The 25,520-nt window shown below is 48.5% G+C and overlaps 11 protein-coding genes across 11 annotated transcripts; 6 read left to right on the top strand and 5 right to left on the bottom strand.

Moving 5' to 3' along the window:
* Window positions 1-375: 375 nt before the first annotated feature.
* N7446_000203 (uncharacterized protein) lies at window positions 376-618 on the bottom strand (the record flags this gene model as incomplete). The annotated part of the gene is made up of 1 exon (XM_058508970.1): window positions 376-618. One exon carries the CDS (start codon window positions 616-618, stop codon window positions 376-378), a length of 243 nt encoding a protein of 80 aa, XP_058377949.1.
* Window positions 619-1,835: 1,217 nt separating this feature from the next.
* Window positions 1,836-3,203, top strand: N7446_000202 (3'-5' exonuclease; the record flags this gene model as incomplete). The annotated part of the gene is made up of 1 exon (XM_058508969.1): window positions 1,836-3,203. The coding sequence occupies one exon, from the start codon at window positions 1,836-1,838 to the stop codon at window positions 3,201-3,203; it is 1,368 nt and encodes a 455-aa protein (XP_058377948.1).
* Window positions 3,204-3,935: 732 nt separating this feature from the next.
* N7446_000201 (Zn(II)2Cys6 transcription factor) lies at window positions 3,936-5,550 on the top strand (the record flags this gene model as incomplete). The annotated part of the gene is made up of 3 exons (XM_058508968.1): window positions 3,936-4,137; window positions 4,192-5,466; window positions 5,519-5,550. 3 exons carry the CDS (start codon window positions 3,936-3,938, stop codon window positions 5,548-5,550), a joined length of 1,509 nt encoding a protein of 502 aa, XP_058377947.1.
* A 652-nt stretch (window positions 5,551-6,202) lies between these two features.
* On the top strand, window positions 6,203-8,592 carry N7446_000200 (glycoside hydrolase family 55 protein; the record flags this gene model as incomplete). Its single annotated transcript, XM_058508967.1, has 2 exons — window positions 6,203-6,285; window positions 6,336-8,592. 2 exons carry the CDS (start codon window positions 6,203-6,205, stop codon window positions 8,590-8,592), a joined length of 2,340 nt encoding a protein of 779 aa, XP_058377946.1.
* Window positions 8,593-9,589: 997 nt separating this feature from the next.
* Window positions 9,590-10,621, bottom strand: N7446_000199 (uncharacterized protein; the record flags this gene model as incomplete). The annotated part of the gene is made up of 2 exons (XM_058508966.1): window positions 9,590-10,096; window positions 10,148-10,621. 2 exons carry the CDS (start codon window positions 10,619-10,621, stop codon window positions 9,590-9,592), a joined length of 981 nt encoding a protein of 326 aa, XP_058377945.1.
* Window positions 10,622-15,357: 4,736 nt separating this feature from the next.
* N7446_000198 (Dimeric alpha-beta barrel) lies at window positions 15,358-15,684 on the bottom strand (the record flags this gene model as incomplete). Its single annotated transcript, XM_058508965.1, has 1 exon — window positions 15,358-15,684. The coding sequence occupies one exon, from the start codon at window positions 15,682-15,684 to the stop codon at window positions 15,358-15,360; it is 327 nt and encodes a 108-aa protein (XP_058377944.1).
* A 615-nt stretch (window positions 15,685-16,299) lies between these two features.
* On the top strand, window positions 16,300-17,068 carry N7446_000197 (type 1 glutamine amidotransferase domain-containing protein; the record flags this gene model as incomplete). Its single annotated transcript, XM_058508964.1, has 2 exons — window positions 16,300-16,621; window positions 16,692-17,068. The coding sequence occupies 2 exons, from the start codon at window positions 16,300-16,302 to the stop codon at window positions 17,066-17,068; spliced, it is 699 nt and encodes a 232-aa protein (XP_058377943.1).
* Window positions 17,069-18,411: 1,343 nt separating this feature from the next.
* Window positions 18,412-19,928, top strand: N7446_000196 (questin oxidase family protein; the record flags this gene model as incomplete). Its single annotated transcript, XM_058508963.1, has 4 exons — window positions 18,412-18,618; window positions 18,699-18,853; window positions 18,929-19,056; window positions 19,135-19,928. The coding sequence occupies 4 exons, from the start codon at window positions 18,412-18,414 to the stop codon at window positions 19,926-19,928; spliced, it is 1,284 nt and encodes a 427-aa protein (XP_058377942.1).
* Window positions 19,929-20,568: 640 nt separating this feature from the next.
* N7446_000195 (uncharacterized protein) lies at window positions 20,569-21,430 on the top strand (the record flags this gene model as incomplete). The annotated part of the gene is made up of 2 exons (XM_058508962.1): window positions 20,569-21,297; window positions 21,365-21,430. The coding sequence occupies 2 exons, from the start codon at window positions 20,569-20,571 to the stop codon at window positions 21,428-21,430; spliced, it is 795 nt and encodes a 264-aa protein (XP_058377941.1).
* A 503-nt stretch (window positions 21,431-21,933) lies between these two features.
* Window positions 21,934-23,286, bottom strand: N7446_000194 (uncharacterized protein; the record flags this gene model as incomplete). Its single annotated transcript, XM_058508961.1, has 7 exons — window positions 21,934-22,068; window positions 22,193-22,275; window positions 22,363-22,514; window positions 22,610-22,695; window positions 22,766-22,883; window positions 22,971-23,142; window positions 23,241-23,286. The coding sequence occupies 7 exons, from the start codon at window positions 23,284-23,286 to the stop codon at window positions 21,934-21,936; spliced, it is 792 nt and encodes a 263-aa protein (XP_058377940.1).
* An 825-nt stretch (window positions 23,287-24,111) lies between these two features.
* On the bottom strand, window positions 24,112-24,905 carry N7446_000193 (putative oxidoreductase, short-chain dehydrogenase/reductase family; the record flags this gene model as incomplete). Its single annotated transcript, XM_058508960.1, has 2 exons — window positions 24,112-24,486; window positions 24,543-24,905. 2 exons carry the CDS (start codon window positions 24,903-24,905, stop codon window positions 24,112-24,114), a joined length of 738 nt encoding a protein of 245 aa, XP_058377939.1.
* Between the last annotated feature and the right edge of the window lie 615 nt (window positions 24,906-25,520).

Raw genomic sequence — 25,520 nt, 5'->3', positions numbered from 1 at the left:
CAAGTGGGTCTCAAGCACAGAATTTGGTCATGTGACTTTACGTTTGACCAATCATCGTTATGGCATGGCGGGGGCTATGACGACACGCTCAGGGGCGGCTGCCTGAGGAATATTATGCTATATACTGATATATAGGGATATTGCCTTAAGGGTCGATCAAACATGAATTATACAGCAGTCTACCATTCTCGGTCCAAAGTCACTCAGGCCAACAGAACACCAACAGAACAGGTGCTCACCAGCTCGAAGCATACCACCTGCTACCAAAGGCGCAAGTTACAAGCTCTCATACAGATATCAGAGTCAATATGTTAGAGTATTGGAACAGTACCTGCCCCTTCTGGGTTTGGCATATAGCGTATTTGCTCGCTAGGATCAGGCCTCTGTCTGAGTTTCATGGTACCGGATCGCTTCTTGTATTGTAGCGTCGAGTTCCTCGCATAAGGAGTCCGAGGCAATCGCTAACACAGTAGCATCGTGGTCCAGGAGACAGTATTCCCCATTCCTTTCAGCCAGAGATCCTAGTGAGTATTTCCTTGCCATATCGTTGAGCTCTTGGCGGGTTTCCAAAATCGTAAGCGATTCGGGAATTGGTATGTTATATCGAGTTGTCGACATTGCGAATGTGTTTGCAATAGCTGTGGTTAAAAGGAACAAGCATGAAATGTTGACTTTGGAGAGCATTACAGAGACTTAAAAATACTCAATGATGTCAATATCTTCCAGAATGCTATGCGCCGTGGATGCAGTAATGAAACATACCTGAGGAACTTTTCCTTTCTTGATGCACTTGATGAGTCGAGATTGATCGAAGTTGTGGTGGGGTGGTCCCTGTAGTTCTCTAGTGACATGTGATTCGTGCAAGGGTACAGTGAGGGTGACTATCTATGGGGACAAACTTGACCAGAATCCAATAGAGAAATGCTGAAGGTCTACTGCACTTTCCTTGATATCCTACTAAGACGTATTTCTCCAGAGAAGAAGTGATTTGATGTTTCTGAACACATATTACAGGCAAAATGTACTATCTTGTCTTAAACATAAGATGTCTTAGGCATTCCGTTTGGAAGCTCTTGGTCTGAGTTAATCGCTTTCTCAGCTTCATGTTTTAAGCAAGATATAACATTAGGATATGCTTATACTTGGACGTCAAGATCCGGCCAAGATTGTGGCTACTACAATGTCATCCATGAAATATTCAGGAAATACAGTAGTTGAACTGTACGCCTAATTAGTATCATGACCTAAATAAACCTGCAAGCGAAGTTAGAGCTCTTTAAATTCTTGATTTTGGTACCGTGCTTAGTTTCCTTAGCCTTAGTTTTCATCTCTCTAATACCTAGGTTGTGAACCTGTGAAATGACTGGCGGAACCCCTATATTTACTCTTGGTTCAGAAAATGGGCAGACGAAAAAGGGACGATAGACATCAGTGGCGACGAAACTACAGGAGTAAATTAGACTTGAAAAATCAAATAAAATTGGAAGTCATGCGTATACAACTGAACAATATTCAGTACTCGTATTGATCTGGAGGTGAAAATAATTTAGGCGGCACTGTATCAGGTGGAAGTGGGCAAAATCGATCCGAATCTTATCTGACCATGAAATGCTAAAATCTATCATCCATTTCCATTCTCATTTGTCCTTTTTGAAGCAAGCCGAGAAGTAGGCTCAATTGTTGATTTCAGCCCTTCAGCCCGACGCGTACCGAAACGCGCCCTTGCAGATACCCGCAAATCCTCACCTGCCACGCCTTAGGGCAGTCTATGCATCTTATTCGCTTTGGTCACAGAGGCTTGATCTTTTTTCCGGTTTTCCTCAGTGGGCGCTCACATGGCTGATGGCACTGTATTTTTCTGCCCTGGATGCCAGAGGGATGACTTCAAAAGTCTCAAAGCTGTGAAGATCCATTTTGAGGCAAAGGTTCACAAGATCTTTTGCAACCCGTGTCAAAAGGATTTCACGAACGTTTGGAGCTTGCTTCAACACGCCCAGAAGCATCAACAGCCTCGTCAAAAGATGGACGACCCTTCGAGGTCTTCGTCCGTCATATCACCCCCACCGAGATCAAGCCGAAAGCGGGCCTCAAAACAGACCCCTAACCCCCTATCTGCTGAGCCAATCTTGGAGCCAGTTCTTTGCACAGTGGCCCTCCCGGTATCCCCAGAACCACGGTCGCCTGTGGATTTGGCTACGGGGTCGATGGTCGCCGCGGAACCAAACCTCACCTCCGAGCTGCAGGATTTGAAATTACAGCTTGAAACCCTCGCCTTGCAGCCCCTCGCTCTCCAAAGGATAAGTCATCATGCGATTCTTGGGGCGGAAGAACGAGCTTTGAGCCTGCGATATCTACTGTTACATTGCCATGGAAAGGCTCGCCTTCAGGCACAAGGTTATACCGTCGGGATCGTCGCAGAAGATAAGAGGAAACGTCCATCTATCCCGAACTCACTTTTCCGTCACACCCCTGTAGCTCTCTCGGGCAAAGGAACAGAGAGAAAAGCGGTTGTTCTCGATTGTGAGATGGTACAAGTCGCCAACGGGCGTCGGGAACTCGCTTATGTGACTGCTGTCGACTTTCTCTCGGGCGAAGTGCTCTTGGACCACTATGTGCAACCAACCGCCAAGGTTGTCCACTGGGACTCTCGATACAGCGGTGTGACTTGTAGTGCCATGAACAAGGCGGTCCGGAATGGACAAGCAATCCATGGCTGGCAGTTGGTGCGAGAGTTGTTATGGAGGTTCGTGGATCCTGTAACAGTGCTGATCGGCCATTCCCTGAACAACGATCTCGACGTCTTGGGCATCATCCACCCCAAAATCGTCGACACTTCTATCCTCACCAGCGAGGCTGTCTTCAATGATTTACTTCCGGGCCAGGCCCTGCCGCGCACATGGAGCTTGAAAACTCTCACCAAGGAGCTGGCTGGTTATGATATCCAGGCCGGGAAACAAGGTCACAGTGCCTTTGAAGACACAATGGCCACGCGCGATATCTTGATTTGGTGTATCAGGAATCAGAAATTGTGGGGTATGTGGTCAGCGGAAGTTCGAGGCCAGGAGAAGATTCGTGCTCTGGAACGGGAGATCGCGAAGCTCCAGGCAAAGCTGGAGCAAGAGAAGAAGAACCAGGAAGAGTCAAGGAAGGAGAGGGATAAGGAGAAACTGGAATTCTTGAAACTTGCAGCCGGGCTCTCATGATCTTATGGTGTGCTGAATTCCGGTTGGAATGATGCCAAATGTGTGTGCTATAAGAGTGACTTTACATCGTACAAATATCGCATCAATGAACATACTTCAATCACACAAATCTTCTCTTTTCCATTAGTGGGAAAGACGGGTAGGAATGAAAATAGTATGACGATATACTCACGTCAAGGTGGGTTAATGGCAGTGTCCTAATATTCCTTAAAACGCTGCCAGCTTAGAGTGGGTTCGACAAGCGGTGAAACCCATAGTGGCTGACCGAATACGGTGTCTAATCCTACATGCAGCTGACCCTTCGCATGTCGTTTTTATCCGATATTGGGCACGTTTATTTCAATGGAGGTCCAGATAAGGAGTGCTTCAATAAGCATGAATTGATGCTAGATCAATACATACCCCCACTTCTACGATTGCATAAAGTATACACCAAGCATGAAAGTTTTGAGGAATGGATTGACTGGTACTGCGGTGTCTGGCTCGAAGAAGAGTTTGCGTACAAATCCACCCAGCACCACCCAGGAAAGCGAGATTTGTGGAACGTAGACCCTACGAGAAGTTACTAGCTGGAGAATATGAGTGATGAATAAGCACAAAAACAAAGAGAAGGCAGTTTTGATCCTGATTCAGATGTATAGTCCCAACACACAGAATATATCCGTCAGCCTGAGGCAGCAACACGGGAACATACGTCTTGCGGGGTTGGCGGCTCAATGTTATCCCACATCAATGGAGAACCCTTCTACACAATTACGCTCGCGGGCGGGCTGTGAGCGCTGCAAACGTCGAAGGCAAAAGTGCGATGAGGCACGACCAGATTGCGGCCGATGCCGTAGCGCCGGAGAGAGCTGTGTTTACCGCCTCAATCTCAAATGGGGAGGACGAGCCTTCGGTCTATCTCGCTTTGGCATTTGTCCAGTGCAAATGATCAGTATGCCAAACTTCTGCGCCTGTCTCTGTTTCTTGTTCTAACCAGGTCCCACAGACGGAGCTTTCGTGTATTCAGCGGAGGTGATGGCGACACCTGCGAGCGTGGCCTCGCAGACTTCGGAACAGCCACGTTCTCACCTTTCCTTAACTCGGTCCCTCTCTGGACTTCCACCTGACCTCAATGCCGAATTACAGCAGCTTTGGCATTACTTTGTCTCTACGGCATCCGGGACGATGTCCTGTCACAAGCAGATGCAGAACGAGACATGCCGTGTTCTTCTTCCTATGGCGTTTGAAGACCCTGCGCTCCGTCATGCAATCTTTGCTTTCTCATCTGCTCACAAAGCAAGTCAGACAGATTCTGAGAGCTCGCGCGGTAGCTTAAAATGGCACGCGGCGAGTCTGAGAAATAAAAGTATAGGTCAGCTTCGTCAAGAGATTGTTTCAGGGTATAGCCGGCTGGAATCCATCTTTGCAACCTGTTTGATCCTGTGCTTGGGTACTTTATGCCATGAAAACGAGGAATACAATTCCTGGAGGACACATCTTCAGGGGGCAAGAGCTATCATGTCTGCTATTTATGCTGCGCAGTCTGACTCGACCCATTTAAATACATCAATTTCTTTTCTACGAAGACGTTACTCATTACTTGAGATGGTTGCAAGCTTGACTCCGGACGGGTTTCCAGCAGGGGACTTAAGTTATGAGTCTTCCGAAACTTCATCACAGCCGAGCCGGATCTTCTTTGATGATTATGCCGGTTGTTATCCCGAAATATTTGAGATATTTCACCAGATAAGCGCTGTTGCGTGGAAGCGACGACAGAGAGAGTACGAATCTTATAACTTTGTCCCACTTTCTGATCCAGACTTCGAGCTTCAAGCAGCCAATCTTGAGAGCCGGCTTTTGGAAATGATAGAACGAGATAAGAGTACTCGGCCATGCTTCTCCCCAGGCCTCCAGGAGACATTGGACGAAAAGCAAGCCCTTGAATTCGCTTATTGCAACCTATTGCTCGAATATACCGCATTGATCCACATCCGCACACAGATTATGAGCCTTGATTCCGAGGCTATGGAAGTACAGCAGCCAGTGAAGATGATCATCCATCTTGTTCAACAGCTTGAGCCTCCATCAGGCCTTTCGCCTGTCCTAGGAGTGAACACCGCTCTCTTTATCGCCGGGCGCTATGCCTTTGGGGCGGATCGGACGATTGTTCAATCATTGCTTATACGCTTCCATCGAAAAATGTACAATTACAACATGATCAATGCAATGGATATATTGGACTTGATATGGCGGCAGGTTGATTCGGGCCAGAAAAACATTGGTATGTCATGCATAGTATACACCCAGCAATCATATAGGCTAATTTCTTCAAGGTCTGCAAGGACATGACTTCATGGCCTGGTAAATAAAGACGCATTCTCAATGTTGGTTGATACTGGGGCCTCAGGCACCATTTTACGACAGCGAGACCTCATTTCTTCCCCGACCTTTACAATTCTTGGTCTCATGCTCAACGCTGGACACTACCAAAAGAAAAGTAAGGGTCGGACACTGGCACAGTATAGGCAAATTCCCAAGTGGAGACGCAAACAATTGCTCAGCCATCCGGCCCAGGGTGACATCGGTATCCATTCAGGGGTATGTAGGATGGCCAGGGTTCTCTAATTTATCTCACGCACCTTCAATCACACCAATCACCCTGGTCAATCTCTGATTCGAGAACGATGATTCAAGTCGAATACCAGTTCCCCGATCGGGTTTCGGCCCCCACAGTCCTTGAGTCGTGCTCCATTCACGTCTTGCCCCACGTTGCTGTCGATCCCCTTCAGCTGTCTGACATCTAACCACAATGGGAAAATGGGAAAATGGGAAAGTGCATAACGGGCTATCGAGTGCGAGTGTAGCAATGGCTTGTTTTAAACTTGTCTGCGTGGGTATTTATATGGAGGCCCTTGTCTGGCTTCTAATTCACATACACTCCCTTCCTTTTCCTTTTACATACACTCTTTTGGTACATACTTCAGTTGTGTGAATATTGGTTGTTACTTTCCTTGAGTATGCGTGATCTTCTTTGGTGGACCGCCGTGGCGAGTGCGCTTTCTCCAGCCTCGGCAGTTGCTATTCCTTCATCTTCTGGCGGGTAAGTTCTATGCCTGAACTATTACCAACTACGCTGACAGATCTATACAGAGAGATCCGCGCGAGAGCCTGCAGCGGGCCCACCGCTTCCTCTCCTACGACCTACTGGCTTCTGGATCAGGATCACACTGGCAATGCCCGGGGATATGCCCCCGAAGTTGCCAACGCCAATTACCCCGTGTGGCGCAATGTCAAGGACTATTCCGCCTCGGCCGACGGATCTGGTGACCAAACCAGCAGCATTCAGAATGCGATCAACAACGATGGGTCGAATGGCAGCCGCGAGAGTAAGGGTGTCGCTAGGTACCCGGCGGAAGTCTTTCTCCCCGGTGGAACGTACCAGCTTAGGAGCACTTTGAATTTGCGTGTCGGAACTGTGATCACCGGTGATCCGCTGAATCCACCAGTGCTCAAGGCGGCAGCCGACTTCAACGGTGATACGGTGGTCAATGGATACGACAGCAAGAATGGCCCGCCTGAGACGAGTTTCATGACTCTCCTGCGAAACGTGGTTATTGACACCACAGCTATCAGAGCTGATACCAAGATCACTGCATTGCAATGGGGTGTGGCTCAGGGGTCTGGCTTGACCAATGTCAAAATCAATATGCCTACCAGCTCGACCGGACACACTGGTATCCACATCAACGCTGGATCAACGATCGCCGTGACGGATGTCGACATTACTGGTGGCGCCGTCGGAATCAAGAACTCCAACCAGCAGGTCAACTTCAAGAACATCTACTTCAGAAAGTGTACGACTGCCTTCGAGGCTTCCGGTGGCCATACCGCTCTTCTCCAGGGCGTGACATTCGATACTGTCGGGCTTGGCGTTGACATGAGCAGCAACGGTCTTGGAAGTATGGTCCTGCTAGATTCCAAATCAACCAACTCGGGCACCGTGGTGAAGTTCCATGACTCGTCTAACGACAGCGGCAACCGCAACAGCCAGCTGATCATTCAAAACCTCGTTCACGATACCACCAATCCTATTGCGGTCGACAGCAACAACAACGTGAAGCTTGCCGCTACCGACAAGGTCGACACGTGGGTGTGGGGTAACATCACCCCTGGTCAGTACGTGTCAGGCAAGAGCCTCACAACCTCTAGACCGGCCGCGCTCTTGTCTAATGGCAAATACTTCACCCGCATCCAGCCTACCTACGCCGAGTATGGCTCGGACCAGGTCGTGAATGTCAAAAACGTGAGCGGCCACCCTGTCAAAGGCGACGGCTCAACAGACGACGTGGAGTCACTCAATGCCATCTTAGCGGATAACGCAGCCAACTGCAAGATCACATACTTCCCATATGGAGTGTACACTGTCAAGAACACGCTGAAGATCCCCGTGGGCTCGCGCATCATGGGCGAGGCATGGGCCGTGATTTCCGGAGCAGGCAATGCATTCAAGGACGCCTCGAACCCGAAGCCAGTAGTCCAGGTCGGACAAGCCAACGACGAGGGCGTCATCGAGATACAGAACATGCGTTTCAGCGTGGGTGAGATCCTCCCCGGCGCGATCATTCTCGAAGTCAATGCCGCCGGTACAAAACCCGGTGATGTAGCATTGTGGAATACGATCGTGACTGTAGGCGGCACCGCCGAGACGAGTATCAAGGATAACTGCGATAACCAAGACACGTCGCAGTGCATGGCGGCGTTTATGGTGATGCATCTCACCAAGTCGTCGTCTGCCTATATTGAGAATTTCTGGGGCTGGACCGCAGACCACAATCTAGACGGTGGATCATCGAAGACGATCATCTCTACCGGACGTGGCATCCTCGTCGACGCAGTTAAGGGGACTTGGCTCACTGGAACGGGATCTGAACATCACTGGTTGTACAACTACAATTTCAACTCCGCGCAGAATGTCTACGCGGGCATGCTCCAGACTGAGAGTCCCTATATGCAGGGTGAGGGTGCAACGCAGACGGCGCCGGCGCCTTGGACGGCTGAGTCTTCGTTTGGTGATCCTGATTTCTCGTGGTGCGGTGCGAATGATCAGAAGTGTCGTACGTCGCTTGCGACGAATGTTAACGGTGGCAAAGATGTCTTGCTGTATAACAGTGCCGCGTGGGCTTTCTTTAACGGGGAGTGGAATGGTGATTACGGAACTCAGTGTGATGGATCTTGTCAGACGAATATGATGCGTGTGGCTAATAGTCCTGAGAATTTAGTTTGGTATTCTATTAACACGAGGAAGGCGGATGTCATGATTCTGGATGGCGAGTCGAATCCTAGCGAGTATAATCACCCTGGTGGGTGGGAGGCTATTATTCAGGGGTATAGGCAGTTTTCCTCTTAGGATGTGATATGCATTGCTAAGCAGGGCATTTCTATGTAAATAGTCATGTACATAGCATGAATAGAAGTCAATAATATCAGACTGCCGAAGTGACTATTACGGTTTGATTTTATGTTTAGCCAGAACTTTTGAGGTGAACTCCCGGTTTAGGCTTACTTGTATACCCTAGCCGTGCGAGAAGCGTGAGACGGGACTTAGTTCCCGATTTGCGCCAGGGATCAGAACGTATGTTGGGCCATGTTGCCTGGGAAGATGGCTTGGGATAGCGAGAAAGTTAGTTGGAGGTGTTCACGCCTTGGGCTTTCAAGAAGCAGAGCTCTCCGCCATTCGAAGTTGTAGCCCCGTGTCAGAAACCCCAGGGACCCTGTCTACATAGCGGGATAGATCCCTGTCATTCTGCAACCATCAGCCCTGAAAGCCAGACTAAGAAGCATTTGCAAGGCTCATCCTCTAATTGGACTTTCCTTACGGTAGTCACTACGAGACATCAAAAATCCAAACAGCAAACCCGGGTATCAAATTGGCAGTTGAAAGCAGTGCGTTCATACAATCTCCTCTCCAGACTAGTTTCACACATACAAGTACAGTTCCAAGGTAGGCGAATGCATCCCCAACCAGACAAGTAAAATGTCTCGTCTGACCGGGGATCGGCAGCCCTACCCTAATGATCTGCAAGGCAGAAGGTAAAAAGGATACATTCGAAAATTCGAGGGGTGATTGTGCGCCCGCCAGACGCCCATGGTAAAAAAATAAAGCCAATCCCAAACGCCGTGTGCATCGACGATGCAAAATGTATAATCATGGCCGTCGGGACGGAAGTAATATCGGCATGAGAAGGGTAAAAAGGTAATGTAATGAGGTCGTTCCACGTGTTGCCGGCGCCATGTACCACAATGTGGGTATCATGCGGTCCGAGATGATATATCAGGGCAGGGAGGTGAGACGCATCGGTGTTTCTGGTCGGCCTGCCATCTGTTGGCGAGATCGCCGTTGATCATTATAATTTGCGGGCTTTGCAAAGCCATGTCCGCCACCATTTGCAGACTCCGAGGACGGCAGCACGGCCGTCGTCTTTGCGTTCGGTGCCGTCTGGGTTTCCGAGGACCATGGCGAATACCCAGAAAAATGCGGCTGTCCATGCGAATAGGAGTATTGCAATGCCGAAGAATGGCGATAGGACTAGGACGACGACTGATGTGCCGACAGAGTAGACCTCGCTAGGTTCGGATACGATTGATGGCTGATCGGAGTCTGGCTCGGACTGGATCCATTGTGTTGATGGTGATCGGTTTGCTGCAGGTGGTGGCTGCATACACACAAGCCGTTCGTGGATATGAAGGGCGGGAGAGAGCAGGTCACATAATTGTGAGCCGAATGTTCTTGAACGGAGGTATGGTGAGAATGAGCAGAGACGGAAAGGTGAGACAAGGAGGGCGAAGAAGAGGGCGAAGATGGTGTATAGGGCACCTCCGAAGGCGTATAAAGGGACAACTGTGAGTCGGAACTGTGCATTATATTAGTATATAATCATGGACAGCTATTATTTAACACTTACCAGCATCAAGAGAGCATCTTGGCCCTCGTTGGTGACTATTTCATCATCTGGAATGTCTCGCTTGCGGGTGCGAGTTATGCTGGGGTTGGAATGTTCCCCCGACATCAATGACGGCTGGTCTGCCCAGCTACTCCGGGTCCGCTCTTCTCTGGGTGCACCACTCGAGATAGAGGCTCGGGCCGGGAGGGATCCCACTTCCCGATGATCTGACCCCGGCCAGGGCGATCCTCCCAGGGCTTGGGTCTGATATACACGGTATCCCCTTGAGCCAGATGTGCGGGGACTGACCTCGAGGCTTGACAAGGGAGAGGAAGGACGGGACCCGCCGACAAGGTTACCGAGCACCGAGGATCGCTCTTGGGATTGACGAGCGGCTGTGGAAGGGTTGACGATCGAGTTGCGAGTGTGTGTTGGTCCGAGGGGTCCCAGATCCTGATAGTAGGCGGGACTATGGGACATCTCCGGCAGCCCCATGACGAACCGGAGAGTAAGTGCGAGACAGGAGGTGAAGACGAGGACGGTATGAGGCGCACAGATGGCGACTATTGGAAGGAGAGATCACCGCATGTTTTCCTGGCCAAGGTGCATAATCTTTCTGGCATAGGGGGGTAGGCGCACTCCGTGAAGTCGGGGAACAGGGGGAGGAGGGAGGAAGGGCGGAAGGAGCGACTTATAAGAGACTGCGGAGGATCTCATGAGACCAGAGCGGAAAAGCCAGGAAAGGCCAGGCCAGACAGCGGAAGGCGCATTTCCATCTGTTTGCAGTCCTCTCGCCAAGGCGCCCAGATGCCGAGCCCTTGGCATTGACTCGAGCCATGTAGAGAGTACCCAAAACATTTGGGCATCCTGTTGATCGTTCCCCTTCGCCATAGCTCTAGCACCGAGTCCTCGACATTTTGGTGTCGGACAAGGGAAGTTGTCCTACGGTGAGACGTGGGTAGAGCTGAGCAATTCGACGACTGCAGTCGATTACAGGAGGTTACCAACTGCCAAGCCGCCAAGCTGCCGCCGGGGATGAATAAACGGCCTCTAATTGGCTGCACGACATGATGATCCGCCATGAGACGAAGCCTGTAGTCTTGGCGGTAACGCTGTGACGCACGTGATTTGTGCAGTGTGTCGTGTATGTATACTTATAAGTATATGTTGAGTGTAGTTGTGCTGACAATGACTGTTTTTAAACCTGTTGGATTCCCTCTACTCCTTGTCTTTCATGTGTTTGCCTCTCCACTAGAAATGCGCGGCACGATATCCGTCCAGGAGCCGAGGGCGCCCAGACGCCGAGAGGTTGGCGGCATTGGCATTCATTTTGAGAAATCAGTTTCCCACAAACGCCCTGCTTTGTTCAATATTTCTTAGGTAAATCTTCCCCAGAGCTGCATTAGCCCATTTGGTCAAGAACCTTCATCATTCCACTCTTGGGGAACTTCTTGGCTCATCCTTTCATTCCGCTGAGATGAGTCAAATTATGACGAATCAGCGGCCCCGACATCCGAACCAGCTCTTTCTTTCTGGCTCTCCTCTTGGCCTGCTCCTGGGCACTGTACACAAAACCCGTATCTCCGCTTGGCTGTGCGGTCAGAAGTTGCCCATTGCGCGTTCCATGCTCGGCGTACTTCGCTCCTCCCTGCCACTTCTGCTTTCTCCCCCTTCTTGTTTGATGTGTCTTCCATGCCCAGAATCATGTGCCTCAGTTTCAGACTCTTATTCGACCGGTCGAGATTTTCGGCTCGAAGCGCATAACAGGTATAGATTAATCACATCCTTACAACTTCGACTTCCTTATCACAACCCCAGTTCAATAAAGGAGGGGCTCCAGCCAACTCATGTACTCGAAGACCTGGACAAGACCTTATCAAGAGGGTTTTCGTGTGATCGCTCAAGCCGCACAGCTGATCGAGCTGTCCGATCGTCAAACTTCCAAGTTATCTTCGAACATATCAGAATATCCTTGTACGATGCTCCCGAAGCTCCCTGCAAACAGGCAGACACATCTGTCAGGGTCACCGCTAGACTTGGCCACCGTCCGACCCTTTTTCCTAAATCGTCTACCTAATACCTTGGCTCTTCTTGCCTACGTCGGCTATTTTTATATAAAACTAATCCCAAGTTGCCTTCCCCCGCATTCCTCCGGAAACCACACAAGGCTGTGTCAGCTTGTGCCTCGCCGTTCTGCACAACCGGGTCGAACTCTTTTCCGATCAAATCATACCATTCGTCATGCTTTTACCTTTATATCCCCGCGATAGCATACGCGATGTATCAGGTTCCACGAAAATTTGCTTTGTGTTAAAATGAACTAACAAGTGCACATCTGAAGCCCTCCGTTAGCCAATCGATGGCTTGCTTTGCTTCTGGTATTCATTCGAAGCCATGTTGCGTTTTGTTCGCATCATCTTGGGGCTCTCCATGCGTTGTATCAGACAACAGGGCGCAAATGTTCGAGCATACAGGATACATTGGTAAGCCGACAGTAAAAAGTGACAGATATTTACACTTCCTTTTCTCTGACGAGGAAGTTCGTGCAGTCTGTGGTAAGAAGGGTCACCGATCCATTAAAGTTTCCATCTTTGGCTCTACATATAGGTTATGAGATGACTGTAAAGTGCCCGTAGATTCAAGCTCACTCGACGACTTGATTTCAACACCTAGGTTCTAAACTTACTCGGGTACCTGAAGCAGCTTGTTGTTCAGAGGATATTGGTTTTCTCCTGATTTTCACATGCTTGGATCATTTCCCAGCGCGTCTTGACCAGTTTTCTGTCATCAATGCCCAAGTCGACAATATTTCTTTCTTTCTTTCTTTCTTTCTTTTGGGAAGCTCTCCCTTGTGTCTTTCATCGGTGCCTGTAACTCTTCGGTCTATGAACACAGCCTAAGCATGCACGGCGTAGTGTCTCTCAGCCAATTTGCTAAAATTATGTGATGTCAATCTACCGTCCAATGTGGATCTGCCACGCTAATCTCGACGATACATCTGCATGAAACTACATTGCATGTAACGCTTCGCAATAAAGTACAGTAGCGTCTCGCTTTGTGCGCTATATTTTTGGTGGTTCTAGTTAGAATGGTTTTACTGTAATGTTCTTGATATTTTCGAAATCTAATTCGTGCCTTTAACTCTCGACATTTCTTTAGCGTAATCGGGGTGGGGCGCTGGAAAGAAAGCACGAGTGTCGGACGGGTAATCTGATTTCGAATTTTCCTATAATCGTAAAGTGTGGATGCCAGGAAATTCCCGCCTGAAGCGACAAAGTCCCCCCGGTTTGGCAGCAGGAACTGAGTAGGGTGTCGCCGTAATCGTCCCATTGGCAGCTCGCATGTGCACTGCAATATCGGTAGGGAGAAGACCCGTGTTCCGTAGGCTGAGAGGCTTGAGTATATTTTCGTCTACATACTTGTCTAGCGGCATGGAGAAGGCTGCTTTTACGGCCCAGCAGAGCCAGTCGATGCTAGTGCCGTAGCTATAGCTAGAGCTCTCGCCTGGATCATACCCGAATGGACCTTGGATGTCGGAACGTGCCCAACCCGTCTAAGTGAAGAAGGTCACGTTCTGACTCCATTGTGGCCAACAGTTGGTGTTTCCATTGAGGAGTTCGTAGGGTCAAACTAGACGCGTATCATGAGATTCCGGAGTCAGTTTTCTCTTTGGAGCTCGATAGATTGGTCCGCTAGCGTCTGTAAAGCCTTTGAGAGCTTGGGCGCTTTTGAGTCCTAGGAGGTATTTTTTTAACTGGGTCATCGAGGCTCAGTTTTCCCTGTTTGAACAACTGAAAAGCTGCGCTGGCCGTCACCGTCTTGGTCATGGACGCTATATGCATTCTGGTAGATAGTGTTATGAGCGGTGAGTACGGGTCATGAATGTTCGTTGTAGCCCAGGATTGTTTGAATATGATGCTGCCATCCCTGTTAAGTGGCTGCGGCGGCGATGCCTAGCATTCGGTTATCATGCACTGCGACCGAAAACGCCTCATTCAGTCGCATGTAAAGGTCATGATTGTCCGAAGCATAACAACCCTTGTTGCTGTTGCCGCGCCCACTTTGGTGGCCACTTGCCTAAGCCATTCCCACGAAGAAGAAGTAGAGGTGAACTCTGAACAAATGCCGGTATCGCATAGTGCAAAAGACGGGCTAAACCTGTCCAAGCTGAAGTAACAAGTAAAACAGACTCTACCTGCTTTATTCTGGCTAAGTAATAATCATTCAAACCCAAGAGTGCCCAAGTCGTGATCACGAATATAGCGACATGCCACAATTACATTGCGTGCCCGTAGGACATCAGGAACTCTATGGTATGTTATTTGGTAGAATAGTCGCGAAACTGGTTCATATATTTAACCTCTCGAGAAACAGCCTTGGCGGGTTAAGGACCAGGACATCAATAGTAAGCCTCGGTTGGCAGACAGACAAGTTAATCTAATCACAAATGCCATGGGGGATGGGTGCCTCGGCCTGGAATACTACAGTATACCGGAGTATCAACTTGTGATCTCCATGCATGGGATTGACTGAGATCTCCATTCAGCATTACTTTAGCAATTGATTACAGTTCTATTGCTGCTCTCCGTGGTTTACCATTCATCGTCGAAAGGTCTGCAAGCCTGTCCTCGTGACAAGGACAGTGAGATAATTTTATTTCGACCGCTCCTCGCAAGATGATACGGGAGCCGTAGTCCGAGTTAGTATGTCTAAGCTCGATAGTTTTGTGTTTAGCGTTAATGCCCACGTCACAGTTTGCGCAACGATGCAGCTATATGCCTTGGAACCGCTTCAGTCCTTCAGCCTATGCATGAGGAGCCAAGAGCATTCTTGAATTAATTGATAATTCTACTAAATTAGAACATTTTTAAATAACGATGGACGAGGCTCTTTAGTGAAAGGCCCAGGGTTAGCAAAGCTACGCAAAGAGCCATTTTTGGATCCAGCTTGATAAACATTATACGTCAGACATTAGGTACCGTGTTTGAAAGTGAATAACGAAAGGGAATAGTCTTTGAGGCCTTATTACTCAACAGGCGGGAGTAGCTGTCAATAGCTTATTGGATTCTCCGTATAGGCGTGGTTAAAAGCATTGTATATGAGATCCCCATGCAACAATCCCCATTCCTTACATCAGACCTAATGCGTTGGCAAGTTAGATACGCTGGCTGAGAAGCAAAGGAGTAGGTACATACCTCTGCTAAATAGAGGCGTACGACTCCTTGAGGCATCTATTTTGCTGCCTCAATTCGTGCGCCAAACAAGAATACTGGCTGCTTGTTGCTGAAGTTTGGAACATCACTCATGATTTCAGCCGCCTCAGGGCTGCCGAAGGCTTTATCGACACCTTGCTTGCTATCCCAAATAACAACGCTTCCAAATGCATAAAAAGGGTGTGTTCCATCCGGGGCAGGGCCGAAGGTGGTTACAGACCAACTTTGCACCCCGAACCTCTTCCAATGATGTTGAATGAGGGGCATATGGTGCGCCACGTAGTATTCCGTATCATATTTGGCATCAGGCTCGTTGGGGAAGAGGACGGTAATGGTGTATGTCATAGTGCCAGATAGTTTCTTGAGGAACGCGTATCGAAGATGGTTCAAAGGCGAGGCGGACGACAAGAAAGGAAGATAAGACTTTGGTTTTTGGTACGAGGACTTTAACAAGACCCGAATTCAGGCATTCCTACTTATATATTTGAATTCTAAGATATTGCCAATTTGCTAGAAACTTCCTTCAGGGGTCGGTTACATCGAGCTTACCAACAATATGATGGTTCGTAGAATTACTTCATTTTAAGGATTTATTGTTAAGTCCGAATAGCCCCACAGTGTGCAGATAAGCAAATCAAAAAAAGAAGAAAAAAATCTAGAAAGTATACTCAATTTTAAAATCCTTTTTTCTTTTATTTAAACATTCGGTATTTGCAACGGATTTATCAAAAGGCCGTCCAAATTCTCGGTGCCGGAGGATAATCATGTTTCCATGAAATCACGCATGAGTCGGCCCTTGCAGGACTTGAGTCAGGATCGACAATTGTTTCGTATTCAGACTATTTAAGAGCAAATGCCGGTGGACGGGTAAATACTCTTAATTTTCTTGCCATAGCCCCAGTCTGCTGCATTCGACATTCCATCCTTTCCTCCCCTACCAAAGTTCTTCTTTCTATCAAAATGTCTCAAAGACCTAAGTTTCTCTTCGTCCTCTCGTCCCAAGCAATTTTGCCTAGTCGAGGAACCCCTACTGGCTGGTATCTGCCGGAGCTTGTTCATCCTTACAACAAGCTGGCCCCGCATTTCGACATCGTCGTTGCGTCTCCAGCTGGCGGGGAGGCGCCGTTGGATCCTTACTCCATTGAAGTCACTAAAGATGACCTCGAATGCCAGGCATTCTTAAGAGAGAATGACAATGTCTGGAAAAGAACGGAAAAGTTGTCTTCATTGCTGGGAAGATCGGCTGAGTTTTCTGGGATCTTTTACGTGGGTGGTCATGGCCGTGAGTAATTATCCCCTGCGTATATTCACGATGTTCTGCATAAAATGAGGCCCTAACAAATAATAAAAAGCGATGTTTGACCTCGCAACCGACTTTGTCTCTCAGTCTTTGATTCGGGAGTTCTATGAGTCCCGCAAAGTTGTCTCAGCCGTGTGCCATGGCCCAGCTGCTCTCGTGAATGTCAAGCTGTCCGATGGAACGTATCTTGTTTCCAACCAGGTGGTGACTGGCCTTTCCGATGCAGAGGAAGAATTTATGCAATTCACCAAAGATATGCCGTTCCTTCTGGAATCAGAGCTACGAAACCGTGGCGCACAGTATGAGAGTGCTGATGGGTTATTCGGTGTGAAAGTGGTCGTGAGCGGCAAAGGGGGAAAGTTGATAACGGGTCAAAATCCACCGAGTGCAGCAGTGATTGGTGACACCTTACTGAGGGTTATGATGTGAATATTTGATCAAAGATGATGGATGGTCTTCCTTCTTTCAGAGAACGCGGAATGAAATCAGAGCGTACGCAAACAATCAAAAATTACAGAAGAAATTTTCAATTTCTAGGTCGAACTTGTAGATTACGCGTCCCGCCTTATCTCCCAAAATCATCTATGCTGGAAGTGAAAACCGTAGATGCGGTCATTTGCAGATTTGGTATCTGACCGGATATAAGTTGGGTTTTCAAGGGTGGGGCTTTTATGGGGCCTGATGTCCTTTTGGCCAATGAAACTCTATATGTAAGCATATTAATCTTTAGCCTTGAGTGGATCAAGTCTAAATTATGATCGCATCCTGCACATCATACAAGAGTATGTGAGAAAATCATTTGCCCGACCCATCATTGAGCTGGTCATATACTACCACCCACTAGCCTGGGTACGGATTCGTGTTTTGGTCTAGTTTGTAAAATCAATTCACTGAGCGATCTGCAGGCGACATGTACTATGTATATGCATATATACGTTTACACGCTTGAATCTTACAGGAAACTCCTAAGGATAATGCTCGAGGCGCAAAGAGGGTCCCAATCTCTTTGTGTTGTAGCGTAAGTTTGTGTCCCCAGCTCGATCTGCCCGCTTCAACACAGACCCGCACCTGTTTCAAGCCTCCGTGGCTAACTTGATAATGCCGCATGTCGGGCTTTCGGAGCGCCGAGTCCCAACTGACCGAAGCCCCTCTCACAAGCCCGCAAATTCGGTGGCCAATGGATCTACGGCATCGTTCCTGAACCGTTACAGTGTGTAGACAAAACAAGCAGGATCCTCTCCGCTTTATATCTCATGCGGACGTCATTCTTTTGGCGGTATCTCCGAGTGAGGGTAAATTTCGAGGCTATCAATATCTCCCCACCCTTGCCAGCTAACAGTTTTGCCACCAAGGGCCGGAGGCAGTCCATAGATTCAGAGACCGAACGGCCGATGTGCCGAGTAATTCATCTTGCGCTGATTTTGCAACCGACTGATCGACGTAAAATCTAGCTGAATAGCGTAACCCGCAAACTTAAAGGTGTAGCTAGGCTGAGTACTCCTTCGGATGATAGTACTGATCATTGGTTGTCCTAACAGGGTTCCAAAAGCCGCTGATTCCGACGCTTTGCTTTGCAGTAGGGGGATTATATCACCGGTAATAATGCATTTGCCTCTAGAAAGCAAGTATCAGAGCAGTGTGCAACTTGCTTCCACCAGACTGTTCTTGAGATATATAAATCAAGTTTGCAAGCAATTCTCAAATTTCAGTAGTAGCATCCCTCTTTCACCTGGCTCTTCCACATCGATCCCCTCGAAGAAAGGAAACTTAAAATGTCTTCAATCAGCATTCCTACCAAGTCAACCATTCGTCTCCCTAAGGCCTCCAACATTCGGACTATGAGTCCTGTGCCCGTTTACGACGTAATCAATTTCTCCGATTCCCGAACTGAAAAGCTCGGAGAATTGCTTGCAAAAGGCCATGATACCGTGGCTCCGCTCCGAGATCCCAAATTGATTCTCCATAGCCATCTGCCACATGTATGCGCAGTTCCTTACTCCATAAATACCCTTTTATTGACTTATATCAATGAGCACCATACTTATAAATTCAACAACAGTTCCTAGGTTCCGCGTATGCCCTCGGTGCGGACAAAGATCAGTTAGTCCGCAGTTACGAACATGAAATTACTCAGTTGGTGCCTATTGGCCGAGGCTTCATCCGTGGCGACGCAATTTCTAGGGATAATTGGAGGAATTTTCTTGCTCAGAAAGAGTAAGCGGATACCCAGCGAAGCGAATGCTCCTACTACAGCCTCTGTTCGCCCCAGCTAACGTGGGATGCCGGCAGGTACACTGTTGCCTATGTTGATTTCTTTGACTGCCAAGTCAAGGAACATGAGGGCGCCTGGACAAAGGTTCTGGAAGAATACTTGTATTCGGGCGCTGAGCCTCTGATCAATGGGTTTACTGGAGGCCGTAAGTTTCTCTACTACCGGCAGCGCACCGTGGCTACCGCAGGATATGACCGGACAGCTGACGATAAATGATATAAAGTTGGCCACCCCTTTATTCATTTAGCATATGCATACGAATTCGCCAGCCCGCAGGTAGCAACCCAAGCCCTCAGTCAAGGGTGCACTGAATATAACCCACTGCATACCCTACTTGACCACCCATCCGTGGACAACTCAACGTACAAAACCACCTCGCTGTCTGAAGTGATCGAGCGTGTCCGGAAGGACTCGCGCTTTGACTCAGTTCTCTCGGAGCCTGGGATACTTAACCTTGATATCCTTACGCAGCGGCAACACCTTGACGTCGTACGGGAGCACTGGAATGCTTGGCAAGTGGTTGACCCTATACGCCAATTTGAGGAGTGCTGCGATCTAGCAGTTCTTATTGCACTCAGTAACGGCGACATGGAAAGATCTTTCGACTTTTATAACGCTCATATATTGACGGTTGCGCACGCACTTCGTGTCCTATGGACTTATCTCCCGCCCAAGCATCTGGCGACTGTCTTAAAGCAGTACGTACTTTTTGTGATCTTGACGTATGTGTCGCAGCTACGACCGAATTTCGGAATTGAGGTTTTGGAGGAAGTTACGCTAGATGGGCGAGGTTGGGACTGGGTTATTAATACCGCGCTGAATAGCAAGTGGGCACTCGATGTGCACTTTTTCAAAGTCGTGCGAGCTCCAAAGGTGTTTGAGGAGACATTTGGACGGAAAGAGGATATATATTTGAAAGCAGCCATTAAATATGTTACTGAATTCCGTGGTTGGGAGGGATATGGTTCAGGCATTGAGGGTTTCGTACCTAGTCGTGATGGATGGATGCCGGAATAAGGGGACTCTAAGTCGTTATGACTGGTGAAGATTGTTGAAATCTTAATTTACTTTGCGAATGCTTTCTCTACTGTAGCTGCCGTTCCACCTCTAGCCGTTTGTATATTGGCTTCAGTAGTTGCAGCCTTGAGTTCATACATGAAATTCTGCGCCTCGCTCAGAAGTGGGAAATCATACAGTTGTGATATGAAACTGAGTCTAATCAACTTTTTCTCCTCGACACACGTCATGCATACGTACAAGAATTTGCCCGTCCTCATTCGCGCTAGTTGCGTTCCGCCAGCAGTTTTCTCCGTGGACGAACCTGAGTGAAATTGTTTCGTGAATGAGAGATACTTGTTGGTAGTTCGACTTCATGCTAGGAAGGTATTGATGGGTTCCAGGCTCTCTGTAATTGTGTAAATTAGCGGGTTCATATTATGGTAACCAAGTGCCCAAGCTCCCAATCCCAGTATTACTAAACATCGGCCCTCGGCCACATTTGGCCCCGAGCCCACGGGCTTCAATGGCGAGTTAGTGGCCAACGGGAATCGCTTTCTACTTAAGACGCCTCTTACATACTTATATTTGCTTCTTGCATCTCCTCGAACCATTTTGGTTTTTGATCTACCATTCATGCTTGGAGCTGACTAGCCTCACCATGGCACCGAAAGAGCTACGCGATAATGTCTCCCGAGTCAAGAAGCCTTCTCGGGTAGGCAAAGGCTTGTTTGTGTGTCTTCGTATGGCAGATGTGCTGTGGCAATACAACTTGTTTTATCGGAGCTGGGGTACACGTCTGATTGAGAATCTCGGCGGCCATCCTGTGCATTCATCGCAGCTACTTTACCCTGCAGCGATCTCCGGCCTACAACCCTATTATGTGTTGGTCAGTCTCCTAGCACTGGGTAGCAGCCTTAAGCAGGTAGTGCACATTGTCTTTGTCTCCGAACAGGCTATGGACGTGGGCTCTGGCATCGCTGTTGCCTGTTTCAATACAGTTTTCAACACTGTGAACACCCTCCTGTCGCTCTGGACGTTGACCTCCTCGGCTACGTCCGTTCCCAAATCGAACAGCCTGCTTGATACACTGTCAGTTCCTTTGATTGCTGTCGGAGTTGGGGCGTACTCTCTTGGCCTGCTAGTTGAAGCGATATCGGAATTCCAGCGCAAGACGTTCAAACAGGACCCTAAGAACCAAGGAAAGCCCTACGGCGGTGGCCTCTTCTCACTCGCTACTAACATCAATTATGGAGCCTACACAATCTGGCGAACTGGATATGCTTTGACTTGCGGTGGCCTTACCTTCGGTGCAGTGACCTTCACCTTCTTCTTTCACGATTTCGCCTCTCGTGGCGTCCCTGTGTTGGATCAGTACATGAGCGAGAGAGTAAGTCTGTTTCTTGCTAGTTAAGATATCTTTTCTGGTGGTCTCTAACGGATTAATTGCCATATAGTATGGTGGTGCCTATCAAGAGATCAAAAACCGTGTTCGGTACTCTTTGATCCCGGGCATCTATTAATGTCATTACATATATGTCGAGGCCCGAGGCATGCCACTGCTCGCAGCGGATATCTTGGTGACTTTTATGCATGAGTATATCATGACTGTTTTCGAGCAACAATTTATAACGACGGAAAAGACTGGGTCAGTCGAGTGGGACCGTCTTGGAGGCATTCCTTACCGCAGTTGAATAGTGTCCGTCGGCTAGGGACCTGCGTTGACGTGCCACAGATCCAAGGGAGGAGATAATGAAGGCACTGAATGGCGTTGTGGACAGCGGCCAGTTGCGATACATAGGCGCTAGCTTGGTTAATTCCACTTTTAATCTGCCCTCCGCGACATAAAGCAAATCCCACCCGGGTTAGGCATAGCGCAGAAAGTGCTTTAGTAAGATTGATTGTATCTGTAAATCTCAAAGAATATGAAGTCTTACATTGTGATTTTAAAGATAACACGGAGTAGTACCTTTGCTTAGTAAAACAGAGTCAAGAAAGACTCACATACTAGTGCAACTGTATATCATCAATTACCGCTATTCCTCATCATCTCCACAACCCTTCTAAATGCCTGTTGCCGCTGCTGCTCCCAGCCATTGAATGCAATTCTCGAAAAGCCGACTGGAATCTGGTCGTCGCCGGCGATGAGCTTCTGCATGGTCTATACGCAACGAATAGGATTGAATCAGTCAACAATATACCGATAGCATGGAAATCAAAATTCCCAGGTAAAATAGGAGTCTCGCTTGAATTTAGGCGAAAGAAAACCTGCGGGGCTTGCTTACCTCGTCTGCGAACTCGTCCACAGGAATCCCCTCCGGTCGGTTTTTGGTCATGTCGGGTTGGTGGTTAGCGTCATGAAGTTCGGCTATAAAATGCAGTCTCAGCGATGGGTAGTGTAAAGGGAAAATAATAGCTATGATAGTAAAGAAGAAAGGTATGGAGGAGGCCTTACTTTCCACCAAAGGAGGAAATATCTCAATCACTTTGACCCTAGTTTCCTTCAGCTGTTCCCGTAAACAGAGAATCCAGTGGTGAAGGGCTGCCTTGCTGGCACAATAGTTAGAGCACCGAAGTATCGGGACCAGGGCGAGGTTTGATGATGTACTGCAAGATGAGGCGCCAATCTGTCAGTGGTGAAACAAGTATAAGATATGCTGCGCGAGAATGGTTCTCTTCCTTAGTCTCGCGCGCGCACTTACAAGATAAACGATGTAGGAATATCCGATTTTGCTTGAAAGAAAGGGAGAAATCCCTTCGTTAGAGCAAGGTAGGAGGTGTAATTGACCTAGGCAACCCGAATTTATGTCAGTCCGTGGTAGACAGAGGCAGAGAGTTAGGGCAATTTGTCTGCTCACCGTAAGTTCCTCCTGAATGCGATCGATGTCGATCGTTTCAGGCTCGCTGAAGATAGATCGTCGCTGAATTCCAGAGTTCAGGAAGACGCAGTCCAAGTCCGGGTGAGAAGCGGTGACACTGGCAGGTTCGAATTTCCTCTGGTCAGCATCTAATGCAAAACAACCCATGGTGCTACTCAAAGGTCCACAGATCAAATTGACTTACTCGGCCACGAACTGCTGGACTTCATCCAGATTGCATACATCAAACTGGATACCCGCGGCCCTCGCCGGGCCATGCTTCTTCACAAACAGATCAAGATTTTCCTTGCGACGACCAACCGCGATAACAAAGCTGCCGTTCTGGATTAAACGTTCTGCCAGCGTGTGACCAATCCCTTCAGAATAAGTTAGCTATTAGAGCTATTAGAGTGTCTGATGAGCTTGCTGTCCAGAGAGCTAAGCACCGGTTTCTGCAATAAAAACCTCCACTCACCGGACGTGGCCCCCAGGATGATGATTTTCTTGTACGGAAAGGCCATGTTGTACTTTGCAGAAACAGACACGCGATTATTATAAGGTACAAATGCAGGTGGTAGTGGAGTATTTATAGGAGCTAGAAACGAGAATATCCGTTGAGTACAGAGACTGAGCAATCTGGCCCTTAAGTCCGGGCGGAGATAAAATGGCAATATCAGCGATCACCAACTGCAAAGACTTGAAATAATGAGCGTATAAGCAGACTCCGCGCCGATTACACCCTATCGGCTGTACCCTCACCTGAGCATATTTCCGTGACGCCGAGACATGTTCTTGAAGATCATATCATTACAGGCCCCACACCTGGCTAGCTTGATAGTGCCGCATGTCGGGATTTCGGAGCGCCGAGTACCGACCACCGATGCGCTCCCCCTGCCCCCCCCCTTCTGGTCTGCCTCACAAGTCCACAACTTTGGTGGTCAATTGATCCGCCGCGTCGTTCCCAAATTATTGCAGTATGGACCAAACAAGCGGTTACTTTATGGATGTTCAGCTGTCCCGAGTCGTTGGAAGAAATGCTTGATTGCTTGCCGTGCTGATACGCTAACCCAGGGAACTGCTGCTGATTTACTGCCGTTGGTTGAGATTCCTCGGCTCTGGTTGGCTGATAATAACACATAGGTTGATGAATTATGGATTATCGGTAACGGACAACGTACGAAGAGGACCAAAATAATAGGAGTATCGTTCCTAGGCCTCACAACATTGGTTAACAGTGATTCTCAGGATCTATTTTCTCAAATCTAGCAATAAACCCAAACTAATATTGTGGACTTTTCACCCAGTGACCCGAAAAGCTCAAGTCTGACAATGGGTGGGTGGGTTTATCATGGCGAACCTCCATTCACCTTCACCACCTGCCCAGTAATCCACCTGCTCTCATCCTTCCACAACAGGCTCACCGCTCCAGCAATCTCATCTGGGTCTGCAATTCGCTTGAAAGGGTTGTGACTTGCAATCTTTTGTATGGTGTCCACACTATTGGTCTTGTTGAAGAGCTCGGTCCTGGTTGCCCCAGGAGAAATAGCATTGACCCGAATGCCCTGCGTGGCAAGATCCTTGGCCATTATTCGTGTCATCTGATTCAAAGCAGCTTTCGTGGACACATAAAGTAGAAGCTCTGGAGGCGCGGAACCAGAGTCTGCAAGGTCGGTAGAGATGAAGATGATAGTGCTGCCCGGTTTCATGTACGGGACAGCTTCCTGTTAAAAAGTAATCAGAATCTACTCCTCTGTAAAGGGCAAAAAGATCTATCCACCTTCGCAAGAAAACACGGTCCCTTAACGTTCACGGCAAACGCCCGATCGAAGTCTTCATCTGTGATATCTCGCAAGCCGCGTACGGGTACGAAGGCGGCGTTTGGAATAAGCACGTCAATCCTGCCGAATCGTGCCACAGTTTCCTTGACCAGACGAATAATTTCGGATGACTTGGAAATATCCGCCTGCACTGCAAGTGCACGTTCATTGCCAATTTGTGTCACAAGAGCCTCTGCCGCCGAAGAATCAGTCAAATAGTTGATCACCACGGACGCACCGTCCTTTGCAGCACGCAGTGCGATGGCTTTGCCAATTCCTTTGGAGGCTCCGGCGACGACTATAACGAGGTCTGTGATGGACATCTTGGCTGAAAGGCCGAATGCAGGCGAATGTCGAGAAGGAGTGACAGTGCGAGAGTATGCCGTAGGTTTCAGGAAATAATTTCCGCTTTATATTCCTTGCGGACATTACTCTTTTGGCAGTTCGCCCGAGTCACTGCATTTGTTGGTGTGAGGATAATCGTCGAGGACTAACAGTATCTCCCCACTTCGCCCATCTAACAGTGGCACCACGGGCCGGAATCAGACCGAACGGCCGATGGACCGAGTCATTCACCGTGTGCTGGTTTTGCAACCTACCGATCGACATATAATCTAGCCAAATAGGGTACCCCGCAAATTTAAAGATGTGGCTAGGCTGAGGAGTGCAGCTTGCCAAGCGAATTCCAGTTTGCCTCCGAGTAAGCAGAGCCAGAATCCGCTTAAACCCGTCCAAAACCCGATATTACATGGTTGCTAAGTGAACAAATTGAGCCAGAAAAAATGAAGAACCGTCGCGCTTTTTCTTCACTGCGGTTCGGCCTCCGATGTGCCAAGCACATGGGCTCTAATATCACTATCTCAGTGGCAGCCACTGCTGCTGCCACGCAGAACCAGCTGCGATCAATATAAATACTGTCCTTCACGCACCCAGTACAT

This window comes from Penicillium canescens, assembly GCF_028828765.1.
Source record: "Penicillium canescens strain IBT 15451 chromosome Unknown utg000001l_segment0_segment0, whole genome shotgun sequence".
Taxonomy (NCBI): domain Eukaryota; kingdom Fungi; phylum Ascomycota; class Eurotiomycetes; order Eurotiales; family Aspergillaceae; genus Penicillium; species Penicillium canescens.
Note: the sequence above shows the minus strand (reverse complement) of the source record. Positions and strands in the feature narration are given on the sequence as shown.